At 38.6% G+C, this 18,773-nt stretch overlaps 1 protein-coding gene across 4 annotated transcripts in view; it reads left to right on the top strand.

Moving 5' to 3' along the window:
* Window positions 1–18,773, top strand: part of ryr3 (ryanodine receptor 3) — an 87,121-nt gene that overhangs the window by 65,923 nt on the left and 2,425 nt on the right. For 2 of the 4 annotated variants that reach the window (XM_084431616.1, XM_084431613.1), the window contains 37 exons: window positions 10–140; window positions 339–656; window positions 757–997; window positions 1,092–1,179; window positions 1,267–1,359; window positions 1,512–1,682; window positions 1,763–1,822; window positions 1,906–2,040; window positions 2,922–3,034; window positions 5,599–5,695; window positions 7,615–7,727; window positions 7,826–7,877; window positions 7,972–8,028; window positions 8,505–8,604; window positions 8,688–8,767; window positions 8,855–8,931; window positions 9,018–9,091; window positions 10,731–10,748; window positions 11,549–11,629; window positions 11,833–11,921; window positions 12,041–12,169; window positions 12,259–12,363; window positions 12,446–12,527; window positions 12,611–13,914; window positions 14,072–14,115; window positions 14,195–14,360; window positions 14,446–14,532; window positions 14,647–14,850; window positions 14,962–15,092; window positions 16,417–16,459; window positions 16,539–16,666; window positions 16,744–16,804; window positions 16,883–17,029; window positions 17,120–17,254; window positions 18,123–18,279; window positions 18,420–18,484; window positions 18,566–18,666. In XM_084431616.1, the coding sequence (XP_084287742.1) occupies window positions 10–140; window positions 339–656; window positions 757–997; window positions 1,092–1,179; window positions 1,267–1,359; window positions 1,512–1,682; window positions 1,763–1,822; window positions 1,906–2,040; window positions 2,922–3,034; window positions 5,599–5,695; window positions 7,615–7,727; window positions 7,826–7,877; window positions 7,972–8,028; window positions 8,505–8,604; window positions 8,688–8,767; window positions 8,855–8,931; window positions 9,018–9,091; window positions 10,731–10,748; window positions 11,549–11,629; window positions 11,833–11,921; window positions 12,041–12,169; window positions 12,259–12,363; window positions 12,446–12,527; window positions 12,611–13,914; window positions 14,072–14,115; window positions 14,195–14,360; window positions 14,446–14,532; window positions 14,647–14,850; window positions 14,962–15,092; window positions 16,417–16,459; window positions 16,539–16,666; window positions 16,744–16,804; window positions 16,883–17,029; window positions 17,120–17,254; window positions 18,123–18,279; window positions 18,420–18,484; window positions 18,566–18,666 (5,277 nt within the window). The remainder of the gene's footprint in view (window positions 1–9; window positions 141–338; window positions 657–756; window positions 998–1,091; window positions 1,180–1,266; window positions 1,360–1,511; window positions 1,683–1,762; window positions 1,823–1,905; window positions 2,041–2,921; window positions 3,035–5,598; window positions 5,696–7,614; window positions 7,728–7,825; window positions 7,878–7,971; window positions 8,029–8,504; window positions 8,605–8,687; window positions 8,768–8,854; window positions 8,932–9,017; window positions 9,092–10,730; window positions 10,749–11,548; window positions 11,630–11,832; window positions 11,922–12,040; window positions 12,170–12,258; window positions 12,364–12,445; window positions 12,528–12,610; window positions 13,915–14,071; window positions 14,116–14,194; window positions 14,361–14,445; window positions 14,533–14,646; window positions 14,851–14,961; window positions 15,093–16,416; window positions 16,460–16,538; window positions 16,667–16,743; window positions 16,805–16,882; window positions 17,030–17,119; window positions 17,255–18,122; window positions 18,280–18,419; window positions 18,485–18,565; window positions 18,667–18,773) is intronic. The other 2 variants (XM_084431615.1, XM_084431614.1) reach the window with 1 other exon arrangement.

The following is an 18,773-nucleotide window of genomic DNA, read 5'->3' as shown; positions in this document are numbered from 1 at the left end:
TTTTTACAGACAGCTGCCGTCGCTGGGTGAATGTTTATCTACCCTGGTTGGAGCCATGCCTGTTGCTTTCCTGGAACCCCACCTAAATATGCACAATCCCCAATCTGTCTTCAACACCAAGACACCAAGAGAACGAGCTAGTGAGTATATATTTTTCAGAATCTGAGACTATTTTAAATCATTTGGAATTCAGTAAGAAACCATACAATGAAAATATGGTTCATTTGCAGCCAATCATAATAGGCAAATTGGTCTTTTGATGACAGTGGCTTATTCATTTTCTTAAAGAAAAAACATGATTTCAAAAATTCCCTGCCCTAATACTGAATGTTTTACAGTTTTGAGCATGCCAGACACCGTGGATGAGATGTGTCATGAGATGCCTCATCTAGACGGCCTAATGAAGGACATTGGGGAAATTTCTGAATCTGGAGCACGCTATACAGAGATGCCACAGGTCATCGAGGTCATCCTTCCCATGTTGTGTAACTACCTGTCTTACTGGTGGGAAAAAGGTCCAGATAACTCCCCAGTTGATGCCAATTGCTGCACAACTGTCACATCTGAGCATCTCAGCCTCATCCTGGGCAATATCCTCAAGATTCTAAACAACAACCTTGGCATTGATAACGCCCCCTGGATGAAAAGACTTGCAGGTGAGGGTGAATTTGAAATTATGTTTAACCTGCTTTAATACAGGATGATTGCAAAATATCAGGACAATTCTCAAATATCTGTCAACTCCCTCATATGTAGTATACACCCAGCCGATCATTAGCAGGGCTAGCGCAGATCTCCTGAGAGCGCACTTCCTGCCAACGCTGGAGAAACTGAAGAAGAAAACAGTGAAGATAGTGACCGAGGAGGAGCTGCTGAAGGCTGAAAGCAGGATAGACACTCAGGAAGCTGAACTGCAGATTCTGGATGAGTTTGCTGTTCTCTGCAGGGATCTGTATGCCTTCTATCCGATGCTCATTCGTTATGTGGACAACAATAGGTATTTATGCCACAACCTGTGAGGGAGCTGCTAAACTTTTTCAATAAACAAGAATGAAAACAAAACAATGACCATCTCTCTTTTGACAATCTAGATCCACATGGCTGAAGGAACCACTTTCAGATTCAACTGAACTTTTCAAAATGGTGTCGGAGATTTTCATCCTTTGGTGTAAATCTCATGTGAGTTCTCTTTATTGCTCCAAAGAATAATTTTAAGGACTTGCAAATAAAAGACTTCCAAAAGCTGTTTCTGCTCTTTGTCCATAGAACTTTAAAAGGGAAGAGCAAAATTTTGTGGTGCAAAATGAAATTAACAACCTGGCATTCCTTACTGGAGACAGCAAGACGAAGATGTCAAAGGTGAGTATGTTTATGAAGTAATTGTCCGCTATAATAAATTGTACCCAAAAGCTCTGGGCTAATTACCCAGTAAACGTTCTCATGAAAACAAAAAGCCATTATAAGATCTATAGAGCCATATGTGTTTAAGATATATTGCTTTGTAAAACTAGTCTGGAGGTCAGGACCAAGAAAGAAGAGGAAAAAAAAGAAAAGGAGAGTTGTACTCCATCCAGACTTCACTTATTGTAGCAGCTCACAAGAAGATGCTGCCTATTGGCCTGAACATGTGCACTCCTGGAGACCAGGAGCTCATATCCCTCGCCAAGATCCGGTACAGTCTGGTGAGTGTATGTGTTGTTGTCTTAATTATTCTCGATAAAGTGATCTCCAACAAGCCTCTAACAATATCTCCCTTTAACAGAAAGACACAGATGATGAGGTTAAGGATTACTTGAGGAAGAACCTCCATCTTCAGGAGAAGGTCTGGAGTAGCAAAGTCTAACATACATGATTAGATGCTGAAATGTTGACATTGGCTTATTGGTTTTTCTTGTCTCATCACAGTCGGCAGATCCAGCAGTGCAGTGGCAGCTGAACCTCTATAAAGATGTTGTGGTGAAGAGTGAGGGAGCTCCAGACCCTGAGCAAAATGTGGAGAGAGTTCAGGCCATCTCTGCTGCTGTCTACTACCTTGAACAGGTACAATAGGCATACAAATTAAATCCACCATGCTCATATAATGCCATTACACATCTGCCTACACCGGGTCAGCAACCTTGTTTATTGGGAAACACTTAACACTTAACAGGTTCAATTAGTTAATGCATCAGTTATCATGAACTAACAATAAAAAATACCTTAACGGCATTTATTATTCTAGGTTCATGTTAATTTCTACATACTCTATGCTAATAAATGTAACATTTTAAGTAGGTCTGGGAAAATAAAACATTCATTATTGCAATTAATATTTGCTGTTTAAAACGTTATGTTAATTAAAAATAATTAACACAGCATACTTTTTTTTTTTTACTTCCTGAAGTACAATAGCTATGCTAATGTCTTTCATTTACATCCTTCGGCTAGCGTTACAGTGTATGATCACACTATCTATGCGCCGCTCACAGCTTTTAAGTTTTAGGTACACTTAAATTAAAAGTTGTGTAATGTTCTGTAATTGTCAATAAATGATAAATAAAACTAATGTGATAATTTAGCCGTCATTCATAGTAGGCCTTTATAAATAAAATGCCATTAAACAAATATTGAAAATGTAAAATACTGTCTTTATGTTTCTTCTATGTCAATTTGGAGATTTAATGTGAAAATATATTTATAACTCTGTGATCTTTTTTTAATCGGTCAACAACCCTCATTTTATTAATTGTATTTTGAATCATGACCAGACACTTACTGTGAACTCCAAATGAACTCCAAATTGTGATTTATCCAAAAGATGTTATCTTGATCTTATTTAGTGAGTCTGTTTTGTCATCAACACCAAGTAGACTTATAAATGAATGTTTTACTTCCCAGTGTGATTACTGATTTTTTTTATTAACCATTTATTTCACTCTCAGGTTGAGCTGCCACTTAGGAACAAGAAGATGGTGTTTCAGAAGCTGCTGTCAAAGCAACGAAAGCGTGCCGTAGTGGCCTGTTTCCGAATGGCACCACTCTACAACTTACCAAGGTATGTTCTTGGAAGCCTTTGTATTAAAATTCCAACTTTGCAATATACATTCACAGCATTCAGCTTTAAAATGTACTGACTCAATGGACAGTAGATACTTCTGAAAGTTTCCTTGATAGCTATTCCTTCCTTCCAAATGCATCTGAATGCATTCCGTACTCCCTCTAGTGCAGGGGTCTCCAACACGTCACTCGTGAGCTACCAGTAGCTCGTGGCCTGATTGGAGGTAGCTCGCCAAGACAATGGCTGCATCCAAAATCGCATACTTCCCTACTATATAGTAGCCGAAAAACAGTATATGACAAAAGTATGTCAAAATTCACAGTACTCATAAAAGAGTAGATAAAAAGTACCCGGATGACCTACTACTTCCGGCGAGATTCTGAAGTGTGCATACGATGGACACTTTACCATCCCATGAGGCCACGGGAGAGGATTTGTGAATGGCAGTGAAGCAACGCACCTGAAGCTGGTAGGTCACATGATAACGATAACATGGCGAATGTAGTATGTCCTGATTACATTCATACTACACACATTCGAGCTATGTAGATACGTTTTTTTAGCGGTCATGAAGTAATTACTTATTCAAAATAAGGAAGCTATCTACTCGAGAGTATGTGATTTCGGACACAGCCGTACTTTTCATCCAGTCAGATTGAGCTAATATAGACCGTTGTCCCACCCCCATCATTGCAAATCAAGTATTTATTTGACATTTTTATTTTATTTTATTTATGAACCTGCAGATGTAATTACAATATGACAGAATAACAACCAATAAAAGGGGAATCAGGAAGTTTCACTCAAGCATGTCATCATGTTTATACGGCTACAAGGCAGTATTAGCTAGAAAACTTCGTTTACATCTGGATGATTAAAGACAGCGTAAAAAACATGCTATTTTCATGAGGAATAGGAGAGTGAGTTTTTCTTTACAAATATAGGCTAAAGATGCGTGTGCCTAATTTGCGGCGGTTGCAATACAGTAACTTGAGCCTCTTGGCTTTTCCATCCAAGTTGCTCTTTTAAAATTCAGAACAAAAATTATTGTTTCATATTTTAATTAACATTAAACCCGTATTTGATTATCGCGATCTGAAAAATTTGTGGTAAATATTGTTCAGCATTAAGCAAAATTAGAAACTCGTGTAGGCTTTGTTTTTGTCAAATCATGACGGTAGGCAGAGTGCTAAGAGAAAGTAGATGAATGACTGAATGAATGACTGAATGAATATCTAAGATGGAACCAACTGTCTTCAGAAAAGTGGTATTTGCTTTTCATCTTCCATCCGTGTTATGCCTAATAAAGTTGTTTATAAGTGCAGCACTGCTTTACAGAGGTTAAGGGATAGTTCACCCAAAAATGAAAATGTTATCATTATTTACTCACCCTAAAGTTGTTCCAAATGTGTATGAATTTCTATCTTCTGCTGAACACAAAAGAAGATATTTTGAACAATATGATCACAATTCTATCGATAGAAATACAGGTTTGGAACAACTTGGGGTTGAGTAAATAATTTTTGGGTGAACTATCCCTTTACGGAGGAAGGAGCTCTATTTCTTCTCTTCCGTAAACGCCACCTACTTGCAGATAGTGGATTTACGTTTTTGCTTAGACCAATGCGAAAATCGGACCAAATGTTTGTTGTAAGTTTTAACCTGTAGATGGAAAATAAGATAATGTGCATTCTAATAATGTACAATTTGGTTATGTTTATGAACTGTTAATGGAGCACATAAAATGCCTATGATTTATCATTTTGACTCTTTTTATAAAAACGATTTAAAGGCTGAAATGTGAGGTTTATCATTTTATAGATTTATCATTTCATTTCCAGCACAATTTAACAATATTACGATAACCGTAAGCATTTTGGTTACTATTACCGTGATATGAAATTTTGATGCAAACAACTGTACCTCTCAGCCATTTTCATTTTTAAAAAGTAACTTTTAAATGAAATAAGGTTAGAGACCCCTGCTCTAGTGTCATTGTTTAAATGTGTTTTATTGGTGTTTTTCCATGCTCCTTTCTTCCTCCTCCTAAAACCTGTCCCTTTCTATTGTCTCCATAACACACTTCAGATACAAAAATAATAATTACTTCCTGAATGGCTATCGGTACGTTTGGCTGGAAAAGGTGTACCATACCTCCAGCTTTGACCGTCTGTTCTCCATGCTAACGGTAATGTGAGACTAAGAGAACTCATGATCCCAACCTCCTCCTCCTCCATCCTCCAAGCTAAGGGCTGAGCACAAGCATACAGTTAGCGCCGCCACTCTGAATGGTCACCTTCCGTTTCCCACGGGCCTCTTAACTTTACGTAGCGACAGGCAGTTTCAGAGTGGGTGGAAGGTTGTTCACCTGATGAGTACTACTTTGTGATAAGTCTTCATGCAACAGTGATCATTTAGATGGTAGCCGTGCTTTCATGGAAGTCCTCATTAAGGTGACCAGTCAGATCAGGCCATGGACTGTACATCTTCCTCTCACACCACAGAATGCACCTCCTTCCCTCATCTTCCTCTTAACCTCCCTCTCCCCCCCCACTTCTCAGGCATCGCTCAATTAACCTCTTCCTCAGTGGCTATCAGAGACTTTGGATAGAGACAGAGGAGTACTCCTTTGAGGAGAGGCTAGTGCAGGACCTGGCAGTAAGTACCGGGCTGGCATCAGCGCTGCCCCGTGTGCTGTGTGTGCCCGCTGGTGCCTTCTCGGCGGCCGAATGCTCTGCGGCCAGCACCGTGCCTGCTCAGGCGCGGGAGCACGTCTCTGCCTGCCTCATGTACTCATCCTGGCCTGTGTTCAGCTCTGCTGGTTGCGTGACACACTACAGACCGAGGCACAGCAGCCAAGGCATGCATGAGTTTCGGCTGAGCCTCAGAACCCGCCATCTCACTAGAAAAGCAGTCCGTTTCAGCGCAGCTTTGGTAAGGGGGCGGACGTTCCCCGCGACGCTCTGATTTGTTCTTTGGGTGTCGTCTTTCTTTCGTAAGTCTCTGTTGTGAGAGTCGGTGGCATGTTCACCTCATGTAGAGATCATGTCTCAGCTAAAGTTTAGTCTGCGCTCTAAATTGACCCACCTGATTTGTGCGTCTTAAATAAGAATATATTTATTCATTAGTGAGCTGGAAATATTTTGAGCACTAATGAAATATGTAACGGAATTAATTCATATTATTATTATTTTTAATGGGATAATTGGGCGCTCATTGTTAAAATCTTATGAAGACACCCTTTTAGTAATATTTAATATTTGTTTTTAATAATGAAACAAGTTCATTTACGTCATTATGTAACACTTAACATACACTGCAAAGCCATTTCCATTGCCGTGTCTCCATGTGAATTTGCATGTTCATCCTGAGCTGGTCATTGGTCCTTGTGTAATTCTGGAGCATCCAACCAGACCCCATGACCATGCTCAGACCACGATGTCATCCGAACAAGTGTTTCTCAGCTCAGGCTCAGTGGACTTCCAGGATCCAACCAATTTTAACCCAGTTGTGCAGCACATCTGATCCAAGTAACATAGAAGTAGTTTCTTTCTTTGAGGTTTTCAAATGTTAATTTAAAGTGGCTTCACAGGACCTGAACAGAGAGACACTGATCCCGATTACATTTAAGTGTGTCTTCGTGTAAAATATCTGCATGTCTAATTTAAACCCCTGTCACAAGATCAGGAAGCAAAAGTATTGGAGTCGTAATGTTGAAAATGACTGGAATGAAACTAATTTGCATAAAGTGTCACGTGTTTATTCTCATAATGAGGAGAACAGATTTTCCGTTGTGTTTTTAATGAGCTTTTTTGATGTATGTGATGTTACGGTTTGATTTGTAACACTATACAAGTTATTTGTTCAAGGTTGTGCACCATTTAGAATTGAGAATTTAGCTCCTAAATTAAAAAAGTTGAGCAAGATGCGGAAAGTAATTGTAATTAGATTTTAAAGAAGTAGAATGGCAATGAATTCATAGGTTTATATACATTTCATTTTTCAGGATGAATTATCCATGTTATCACACACGTAACATGAGATATTTCCAAAACCATTAGATAATGTTTAATGTATACTTTATTTGCCAGTTCAAAATGTCAGACTTCATGAAGTGATCTGCTCTTGAACATTTTGTAGTTGTGTTGGACACATGAAATGTGTATTGCAATTCAATAATTTCAAATTTCAAATTCCAGTTAATCATCCCTTGGGACATGAGCTATTGAACTCAAATTTACACTCGTTGATTAAAAGGGAGCTAATTCATAAATTCTGAATTCAGCATAACACTGGCAGTGGAGCAGATGAGCATGGTTTTAGTGAGAGAGTGATTGAAGTGTCAGAGTGTGTTAGTGCATCGTCATTTGCTTTATTTTGATTTCAGCTGGTGGGTGTGCTTATAAAAATATAAATGACTGGTGTTAAAGAAACCAAGGTTTATCAAATTAGAACTCTGATTATAGCAACAAAAAAAAGTTTATATTTGCTTGTGTGGAGTCAAGTTAGAGAGAAAGCTGGTGATTAACAGATTATGGGAGGTGCAGTCTTTATAACTTAAGTGGCTCTTCCTGCAGAAAACTCCTATGGCTGTGGTAGAGGAAGAAGAGGAAGAGGAAGCTGAAGTTCACCCAGACCCTCTTCATCAGCTCATCCTTCACTTCAGTCACAATGCTCTGACGGAGAGAAGGTGATGTTTTCATATTATGTGCTGTAAAGATTATAGAAGTAAATACATGTTCATTTAATAATGGATAAACAGCTGATTTTCTTACTGTGTTTTTGTAGTTTCCTAGAAGAGGATCCTCTCTTTATTGCATATGCTGACATGATGGCAAAAGTCAGTGTTGTATTGAATCCAGTTAATCCTTCTAAATTATACTGTGATTGTTTTAAAGAGTTACTATTCAATCAATCAATATTTTAATTTACAGAGCTGTGCTGAGAATGAGGAAGAAGAAGAAGAGGAAGGAAAAGAAAAAACTTTTGAGGTATTCAATTCCTGAATTAAAAAATAATGCATATGAACAGGTACACTCCTCTTCCATATGTGCCAGGCATGACCGTCCTGACCAGACGGGCTATCCTTCTTAAGTGGAAGCATGCTTCTCCCCTGACACATGACTGGTGGATACAGGACTTTTTTAATGCTCGCTCTCTGGCTCACTTAAATCCTTTATAAGACTTGGGATCCCGTTTTGAACTACATTAAAGGCCTACGTTGCTCACTGGTAACTGACAACAAATAATATTTGTCAGAACAGAACTTTTTTTCTTAATCTATTTTATTTAAATTGTTATTTTATTTGACCTTTTCTCTTTATTTGCTGGTTTCTTGTCCTTTTGAGTTAAAAGGGATCATGGAAAATATTAATAAAGGACAATGTCTTACTGTGTACCTCATTATCAATGTACCAATCTGTATTGTCACACAAAACAATTTGAATGCGTTTGTCTTGTCTCACAGGAAAAAGAAATGGAGAAGCAGAAGATTCTGTACCAGCAGGCCAGACTTCACGCCCGTGGGGCTGCTCAAATGGTCCTACAGATGATCAGTGCCAGTAAAGGTACACTTTCTCTATTTCTGACCTGCTTTCGCTCTCTCTCGTAATCCATTTGATTTTCTATAGCAGCATTTGTTTGTTTACAGGCCGACTTGGTCCTATGGTGACTGGCACCCTTAAACTGGGTATTTCTATCCTAAACGGAGGCAACGTTCTTGTCCAGCAGGTAAAGAGCTTGACTGGGCAGATCATGTTCTTTTGTCCCACAGAGGATACTGAGCTCAGTAAATACTTGTAATTTATCATTTTTCAGAAAATGCTGGATTATTTGAAGGAAAAGCGAGATGCCGGCTTCTTTAAAAGTTTATCTGGACTGATGATGTCTTGCAGGTGGGTGTGAACACAGACCTGCACCGATTATCCATTTGACCCTACTGTGATTATTCATTTTGACAGTATCTCTTTATCTCTGACAGTGTGCTGGATTTGAATGCGTTTGAAAGGCAAAATAAAGCAGAGAGTCTTGGAATGATGACTGAAGAGGGGTCAAGTAAGCCAATAAACTTTATTCTTCTCTATCTGCAATTTTTTAATGAATACAATGAGTAATTAGTTCATGTATTTGATAACAACATCTGCATAATGTCTGTCCTGCCATTATACTACAATACAGACAAAAGTTTTGCCTTTTTTAGTACTGTCAGGATTGAAAGTGGTACCAGTTCTGGTCCTTCCTTTGGCTAGCTGGCAAACGCTGCACCCTGATAACTTTGTGAAGTGTATAGTTAATGTGTGTACATGGATTCACTGCAACAGTGGAAGTTGCAGTATTCTTCTCATGCAATGTCAAATGTCTATGGGATACCATTAACATTAGGGGCCCTATTTTAACGATCTAAGCACATGGTCTAAAGCGCACGGCGCAAGTGCACATAGGCCGTGTCCGAATCCACTTTTTCTAGTTTATCGACGGGAAAAAAGGTTGGCGCGCCTGGCGCATGGTCTAAAAGGGTTGTCCCTATTCTCTTAATGAGTAATGGGTGTGTTTTGGGCATAATGTGCAGATTCGCTATTTACAAAAATACTGCGGTCAATGGCGCAGTCTATTTCAGTTGCCTCAAAATAGCAATGCGCCTGAACACACCTTGCTTTCAGACCAGCACACCCATGGGCGCACAAAAGGGCTCAAATACATTTGCTATTTAAACAACGTGGCGTAGGACATGAAAATGACGCCGGGTGTATGATAGGGCCCTACATGTTTTATTATCCAGTAATTAAAGGGCTTCATCTTCAAAGGTGAAATGAAGGACCACAGTGGTGTGATGGTGCTGTGCACAAAAAATAAAGAAATCATCATTGGTTTATTGAAACAAATTTTTTTGTTGCATTGTGACATTATTTTCTTGACAAGTCATCCTCATACTGTAATCCGTCCAGATGTTTGCAATTTGTATTATTCTCAATGATTTTTCTCCTTAGATTATAATTACTATAAATAATGAGAATCATTTCGTCCAGATTTATTAAACAAATTTAATTAATTTAATTTGGAACAAAAATGTCCATGATGTAATAAGTTACATTTTAAATAAATTCAGCATTACTGTAATGAAGATTACTGTTTTTTCATACAACTTCATACAACATATTATATATATATATATATACATTTTATATATAAATATTAACCTAGACATATTCTTGAAAGGCTCGATGAGTGTAACCTAATAGCTTTATTTTATTAGCCATATTGTCGCCTTTGGCATCAGATATATCATATGAAAGGCATCGGATATCAAGTGTGATACAGAACATGATTGAAATCACTGCACTGGAAATAATACTAACACCTTCCTTAACTACTGATTTTGCAGGATGACTGTGTACTCACAACTAAACAAATAAAGCCTTGTCCCAATCCCAGTGAATAATATGCTGTATGTGTTACACAGTATGTAGTCCAACTTTAGTTTCATTGTTATAGATTGCATCTAATTAAAAGCCAGGTCTTACATTTCATGAAACACGTCTGAAGTCTGTCTCTGTTCACATCTGTAACTGCATGTCCATCCTCTGACTAAAAGTTTAATGACTCTTCTTTTTTCTTTCTGAAATTCAGTCTCTCTCCATTTGCTTATGTCTGCTCTCTTTGTGTTTGTTTTCCATCATTTTATGCTGGATTGCAGGCAACATGAGAGAGCGGGGTAAATAAAGTTTAGCTACTCATTTCTAAATGCTGTTCCCTGGCATGTCTCCATTTCTTGTAACGTTTCTCTTCTCCTGCTACTAGTGATATGAATGTACTACTCTTCAGTGCTTGTAGAGGCTAATGCATGCTGACATAGTATTAAGATAGAACTAAGACCAAAGCCAGGCTCATTTACCTAACTCCCTTTACTAAACTAGTACACTCAATGGGACAATTTTTTCTTCCTTGTGAACTTTATGAATCATCTGTACTCATACTTTGTTGAAAAAGATGAATACATGATAAAAAAAAATAGGCGTACACTCAGCTAAACATTAGAACACAGCTACAAAATGAGCAAAGAGCTTTGCCAGGCCGTGAATCTGTGGCTATTTCACAAAGCTGGTTCTTCACATGACTAACTTTCACAAGTATGACATTGTGTAAAACATAATAAAAACAACAGGATCTCCTCTTTATGTGTGCAGTATATAATAATTCAATTCTACAAAATATAGCACTATTTTTGTCAAGTTCCAGTATAATCTGTTTGTATCTCCAGCAAATATACTGTACACCATCCTTGTGAAAGTTACCTCGCTAACCCAGCTTCTTGAAATTTCTGTGTATTAATCGACAAGCTTTTCTTTCTCCAGTCAGCTCTTGGGATGGTGTTACGAGCCTCATCCTAAGTGAAGCAAGCTCCCAAAATATGTGCTAGTCACCTGCTTGCTTGAGACTGATATCAATTTGTTATTTAGTTTTGCTTTAACCATATGGCCCAGAAATAATGAAATTTTTCTCTCATGTTTTAAGGTTCCAAAGTACTACAAAATGATGACTTTACAAAGGATCTATTCAGGTTTTTGCAACTTCTGTGCGAGGGCCACAATAATGGTAAGATAAATATATATATATATATATATATATATATATATATATATATATATTATAGTTTTTATATTATATCTTTATATAACAAATATAAATATACAAGTATATATTTTTCTAAATGTAATTACTTTTTAAAGAAAGTAATATATTTAATTTGCAGCAAATTGTTGGTGAAACATTGTTGAAATTTTTTATTTCCTTTACAGATTTCCAAAACTTCTTGCGGACCCAGACTGGAAACACTACTACAGTCAACATCATCATTAGCACTGTGGACTACCTATTACGTCTACAAGTAACACAAACTAAATACATTTGTAGACGCGTTATATATGAGAACAACATAGTTCTGAATCCCCATGAATCTTCTCAACTTCAGTCTGTAATATTGGTTGTGCTTGTTTTCACTACCAGGAATCCATAAGCGATTTCTACTGGTATTACTCTGGGAAAGACGTCATGGATGAGGCTGGGCAACTTAACTTTTCCAAAGCTTTGGCAGTAGCCAAACAAATCTTTAACTCACTCACTGAGTACATTCAGGTAATGCATATACTCTACACCAGTGCACCAGCGCATGTTAGATTTCAATGGATTTCTGCATTTCATAATACTGTATTTCCTCTTTTTAGGGCCCTTGTATCGGGAATCAGCAGAGTTTGGCACACAGCAGGTTGTGGGATGCGGTGGTTGGGTTCCTGCACGTTTTCGCAAACATGCAAATGAAACTGTCACAGGTAACCTGTCAGGGCACTGTTAATGTCTAGCTTTTACCAAAGATGATGTCTCTCAAAACTGAATATTGTCCATTTGTTTCAGGATTCTAGTCAAATAGAGTTATTGAAGGAACTGATGGATTTGCAGAAGGATATGGTGGTCATGATGTTATCTCTTCTTGAGGGTGAGAGCGTATTGACCTTTCAAACATCACAATGGAGCTAGTGAGAGACTAGTAATGGTTAATGCGTCAACTGTATGTTACAGGTAATGTGGTGAATGGAACTATCGGTAAGCAGATGGTCGACACTTTAGTGGAGTCCTCCAGCAATGTGGAAATGATCCTCAAGTTCTTCGACATGTTCCTCAAACTGAAGGACCTCACTACATCTGATAACTTCAAGGAGTATGACCCAGATTGCAAAGGCGTTATATCCAAGAAGGAGTTCCAGAAGTCTATGGAGAGCCAGAAGCAATACACACAGTCTGAAATCGAGTTTCTTCTCTCCTGTGTGGAGGCAGATGAAAATGACGTATTCAACTACGAGGAGTTTGTGGAACGCTTCCATGAACCAGCCAAGGACATCGGCTTCAACGTGGTTGTGCTTCTCACTAACCTTTCAGAACACATGCCTCACGACTCGCGCCTGGCCACCTTCTTAGACCTGGCTGAAAGCGTGCTCAATTACTTTGAGCCGTACCTGGGCCGTATTGAGATCATGGGTGGTGCCAAGAGGATCGAGAGGGTTTACTTCGAGATCAGCGAGTCTAGCAGAACCCAATGGGAGAAGCCACAAGTCAAAGAGTCCAAACGACAGTTCATCTTCGATGTGGTCAACGAAGGTGGTGAGAGCGAGAAGATGGAGTTATTTGTAAACTTCTGTGAGGACACCATTTTTGAAATGCAGTTGGCCTCTCAGATCTCCGAGCCAGATGCCGCAGAACGACCTGAGGAGGAAGAAGAGGAAGAGTTGCACAGCCTGCTTGAAGGCTTGTCTGAGGAGGAAGACGCATCTCTTGAATCCACCTCGGCCTTCACGGCAGCCTGCGTCTCTGTGAAGAAGAGCATGTCTAATTTCCGTCAAATGCTGACATTTAAGAGTATGAAGAAGCAGTTTAAGAAATTCAAGAAGCTGACCATCAGAGAAATGATCACAGGGTTCTTCTCCTTCTTCTGGATGCTCTTCACCGGGTTCTTCAAAGGCATTTTTGGCATCATCTTCGGGTTCTTCCATATAATTTGGTCCTCCATGTTTGGAGGGGGTTTTGTAGAGGGAGCTAAAAACATGAAAGTGACAGATATTTTGGGTAATATGCCTGATCCAACACAGTTTGGGATCCATGGCGATGTACTGGAAGCAGAAAAAACTGAGAGCAGTGAGCTGGTGGTGTCGGCAGATATGGTGCAGATGACCGGTGCTGGTGCTGAGAAGCTGGAGCCGGATACGATCATGGATCTACTTAATACTGGTGTAAAGAAAGAAGGCAAGCATGGAGCAGAACCCGGTCTGGGCGATGTCTGTGAAGTCATGACTGAAGCAAGTGCCCCTGCTGAGAAGAAGAAAAGCCAGGTTTGTATCTTATATGCCCGGTTTCACAGACAAGGCTTAAGCCTGGTCCCAGACTAAAATGCATGTTTGAGCGGTCTTAACTGAAAGCAACTTGCACTTAAGGCGGACGTACGGTGTGATTTTTTTTGAAAGTATACTGTTTTTTTTTATTACACAGAAAGTAGCAGCAGAGAAGCCAGAATCTGAGCCAGAGAAAGCTGAGTAAGTTGACTATTGTAATAAGATATTGTCATATTATTTCTTTTGTCAAAATGTTCTGACATGGCAATGTTTCTATTAGCACCGAGAATCAGGAGAAAGAAGACAAGGTTAAAGAGGAAACGCCTGAGGAACCAGCAGCAGAAAAACCAGCTCCAAAAGCCAAACGTGGCTCATCCAAAGATAAAGCTCCAGCATTCATGGCCAGTTTCTTTGCAGTGCTTGAAGTCTACAAAACCAAAACACTAGTAAGAAAAAGCTTTTTCGTTAAACAGGAAATGTTGTTAAAGTGGCAAACATGAAAAATTTAAGTTGACTTCTTCTTTTCTGTAGAACTACCTGGCTCGTAATTTCTACAACCTTCGTTTTCTGGCTCTGTTTGTGGCCTTCGCCATCAACTTCATCCTGCTCTTCTACAAGGTGTCATGCAAATTACTTTTCTATTAACTTGAATTGTGCTTATAAAGACATTTATAGTATAAAAGACATTTTTGTAGTTGCTTTCTAACACGTTTGAATATTGCCACTCTGAAGGTGACTGGAGGTTTCGATGACGAGGACGAGGAGGAGGGATCCTGGGGTGGAGAAGAGGAGGAGGGTGATGAAGATGATGAAGGAATGGAAGAATACTTCATTCTTCAGGAGAGCACTGGCTACATGGCTCCCACATTGACTTTCTTGGCTATAACGCACACGGTCATCTCCTTGCTCTGTGTCTTTGGATATTACTACCTTAAGGTTTATCCCGTTTCCTCTAGTTTGGTTATACTTATCAGGATCAAGAGTGTCAAAGCCAGATGCTGCACAACAGTGTCCATGATTTGTGTCCTTGTTTTCTCTTCACTTTAGGTTCCTTTAGTCGTGTTCAAGCGGGAGAAGGAGATCGCTAGGAAGCTTGAGTTTGATGGTTTGTATATTACCGAGCAGCCGTCTGATGATGACATCAAAGGACAGTGGGATCGTTTGGTCATTGCAACTCCGTAAGAAACACTTTTGACATTCTCTTAGGCCCAAGTGATTTGGTCAATCGGATCACAAGTAGATGAGGGAGACACATTCCGGTTTACACCTGGTGTTTTAATCCGTCTCTTTTGTCCACTTTCAGCCACTTCTGTCCTGATTTTTTCGAGGGGAGGGTCTAAGGGGAGCTTTTTCAGATCTTTCAGTCTAATGGATGAAATACAGTAAGCTTGCGCAATTTACATATGAATGCGACTAGAGACGGCACAAAAACATACGGAGAGCAGCAACTTTTGTTTCTGCTCTAATAGCCGTAAGACCATGACAAACTTAGTTTAGTTGCTTAGTACTTTTTTCATCTTCAAACCAAACTTGGGTCTTCAGCCGACAAAGTTTAAATCCTGTCTGGCTTGCGTGCTTCCCAAAATGTTTACAAGTTAGGTCAGTAGATGGTCTTTTGTGGCTGTTCGAACACATTCAACCACATTAGTGTCTATACTACGAAAGCAATCCGGTCGAATGAGGTCGAAAGTGGACAAGCTTGAAACGTTTTCACCGTTTCACCATCAAACGACCCAGTTTACACCTGTATTTTGCATCATCCACTTGTGATCCGATCAACCAAACCGCATCTTAATACCAGGGTGTAAACAGGGCCTTTTATTCAGTCCCTTATGTTACATTTACAATACAGTGTCAGTGTTTAAAAAAAAAAAAAATTCAATAGCATTGAGCACCACATACATACACATACCACATCTTTTGTGACATAAATTTACCGTCACTTTTGATTCATTTAATATGTCCTTGCTGAATAAAAATAGTATTAATTTCTTTAAAAATTCTAAATCTTACTGGCCCCAAACTATTGAATTGTAGTGTATGTACAATGGCATTAAATACTGTGGAAAGTTGATATGCTGTACTAGAATTTACAATAAATATACATATCGAAACATTTTCACAGAAAAAAAAGTCATAATCAACATAAAGAAACATTTTACTTTTCAATCAAAAGTACAATGCAAAACTATTTTAAACAGCATTTTAAAATTTCTTTTAAAGTATAATTTATGGTACTTTTATGATTTAATATGTATTGAGAGGCTGCAATATTTGTAACTTAAATATATTTAAACCATTTAAAAAGAAACAGTGAAGGCAAATGTAATTAAAAAATGAATGGTGACCTGTTACAATTTTTTACATTTTAATATAAGACAAACCATTAATTTTTCAGATTTTTCAGAATCCATTAATTATTGTCATGCATCTGTTAACATCCATTATTACTTGATTTTGTACTTGATTTTATTATTAAAAACTAACTTACCTGTCTTTCAGGTCCTTCCCTAACAATTACTGGGACAAATTTGTTAAGAGGAAGGTAAGCAGAATCACAATAAACTTGTGTTGTTACTCATTTACGGTGCTTGTATTCCACAATTTCCACTGTCTTCTTTTAGGTCATCAATAAATACGGTGACCTGTACGGGGCCGAGCGCATAGCTGAACTCCTGGGTCTGGATAAGAGTGCTCTGGACTTTGATCCCACTGAAGAGGCCGTGGTGAAGGAAGCCTCCCTGCTGTCCTGGTGAGCTGACAGGACCCAAAAACATTTGATTTTAAGGAGCATTGAAGTATTCAGTCATGTTTTGGTTTGAATTGCAGGTTGAGCTCAATTGATACCAAGTACCACATCTGGAAAATGGGGGTGGTGATGACGGACAACGTGAGTACGGTTCAGATTTGAGAATGTTAGGAAGATTATCCTATTCCTGGACAATAACGTGTTGTCTTTGATCTCTAGTCTTACCTCTACCTGATCTGGTACACCACCATGTCGATTCTGGGGCATTACAATAACTTCTTCTTTGCCGCTCATTTGCTGGACATTGCGATGGGCTTCAAGACCTTGAGGACCATCCTCTCTTCTGTGACTCACAATGGCAAACAGGCAAGTGTCATCCAGCAGGGGGTGACTGCAGTACAGCTTTACCACCAAAATACTTCAAATCTGATGAAAACACCTTCTTGATTTGAACAGCTGGTGTTGACCGTGGGCCTCCTGGCTGTCGTGGTCTACCTGTACACTGTAGTGGCTTTTAACTTCTTCCGCAAGTTCTACAACAAGAGCGAGGATGAGGACGAACCTGACATGAAGTGTGATGATATGATGACTGTGAGTTTATGTTTTCGTTTTGAAAGGTTCCCTGGGTTTGAATGTGGATTTAGTCTGATCTGGATGCGTTATTGCACAAAATATTTCAGACATTAATGCAGAAATGCAGTCTATAGTCAGGAATTGATCATTTATATATATATATAATTATATATAGCTTCTGATATTAACTCGATTTGTTTTCAACATCCTTTTTTTCTCTCAAAAGTACTATTCTATGGAGCCCCTAATGGAACATAGTGGATGTTTAGCAAGTGAACTTGGAATTTCTTGGGAAAATGCAAACATTTTGCAGGGGAACACAAAACATTTGTGAGAGATCACTTTGTCCCATCACTATGTCCCTTTAGGGGCTCCCTACTATTAAATTTTATTTTATTATATATATTAAAGCTTGATTTTTACATTTTTATTTGTATATTCGAAGATTGTACTCTACCATTCAAAAGTTTTTGGCCAGTACTATTTTTTTTTTTTAAGAAATGAACACTTTTATTCAGCAAGGATGCATTAAATTGATCAAATAAAGACTGTAAATTGTAAAATATTGCAAATTAATTGCAATAAAGACATTTATAATGTTACAAAATAATCCTCTTTTAAATAAACGCTGTTCTTTTGAACTGTCTATTCATCAAGGAATCCAGAATAAGAAAACTAAAACTTTTTTCAACATATTACATTTTAAAATATATTCAAATAGAAAAGTTCTGTTTGCACATAAACAATATTACTGTTTTTACTGTAGTTTTGATCAAATAACTGCAGCCTTGGTGAAAAAAATCTTAACAAACACAAGTGTGTGTGTATATGCCCAAGCTGCTTTGCTAGATCATTAATAACTAAAACAAATCCCATGAATCCTCAGTGCTACCTGTTCCACATGTACGTGGGTGTGAGGGCTGGCGGTGGCATCGGTGATGAAATCGTGGACCCGGCCGGTGACCCTTACGAGCTCTACCGCATTCTGTTTGACATCACCTTCTTCTTCTTTGTCATCGTCATTCTGCTGGCCATCATTCAGGGTACTGATGCACTGATTTACATGCTCCATTAAACTCTGTATTAACACTGCTCTTAAATAGCACTGCCCAACCGATCATAATCAATATTTGTATCTTCAGAACATCAACATAATAGTGACTGCTTTCATTTTTCAAACCAGGTTTGATCATCGATGCCTTCGGCGAGTTGAGAGACCAGCAGGAGCAGGTGAAAGAGGACATGGAGGTGAGTGATGTCACACGTCCTCCTGCGAAGTCTAAAAAGAGCACAGTTTGTTCCCGTTTTAACGTTTTGTCTTCGGTCTAGACCAAATGCTTCATCTGTGGAATCGGGAATGACTACTTTGACAGAATCCCGCATGGTTTTGAGACCCATACCTTACAAGAGCACAATCTGGCCAACTATTTGTGAGTAAATCATCTATATGACGTAATTCAACTAACATGAATGAACATCATCTGATGACAACCTTTTTATAGTTAGAATGCTTCCTTTATAAACTAATCAAGTCAAC

The sequence above is a fragment of the Rutilus rutilus genome, assembly GCF_951802725.1.
Source record: "Rutilus rutilus genome assembly, chromosome: 15".
In the NCBI taxonomy this organism is placed as follows: Eukaryota; Metazoa; Chordata; class Actinopteri; order Cypriniformes; family Leuciscidae; genus Rutilus; species Rutilus rutilus.
Note: the sequence above shows the minus strand (reverse complement) of the source record. Positions and strands in the feature narration are given on the sequence as shown.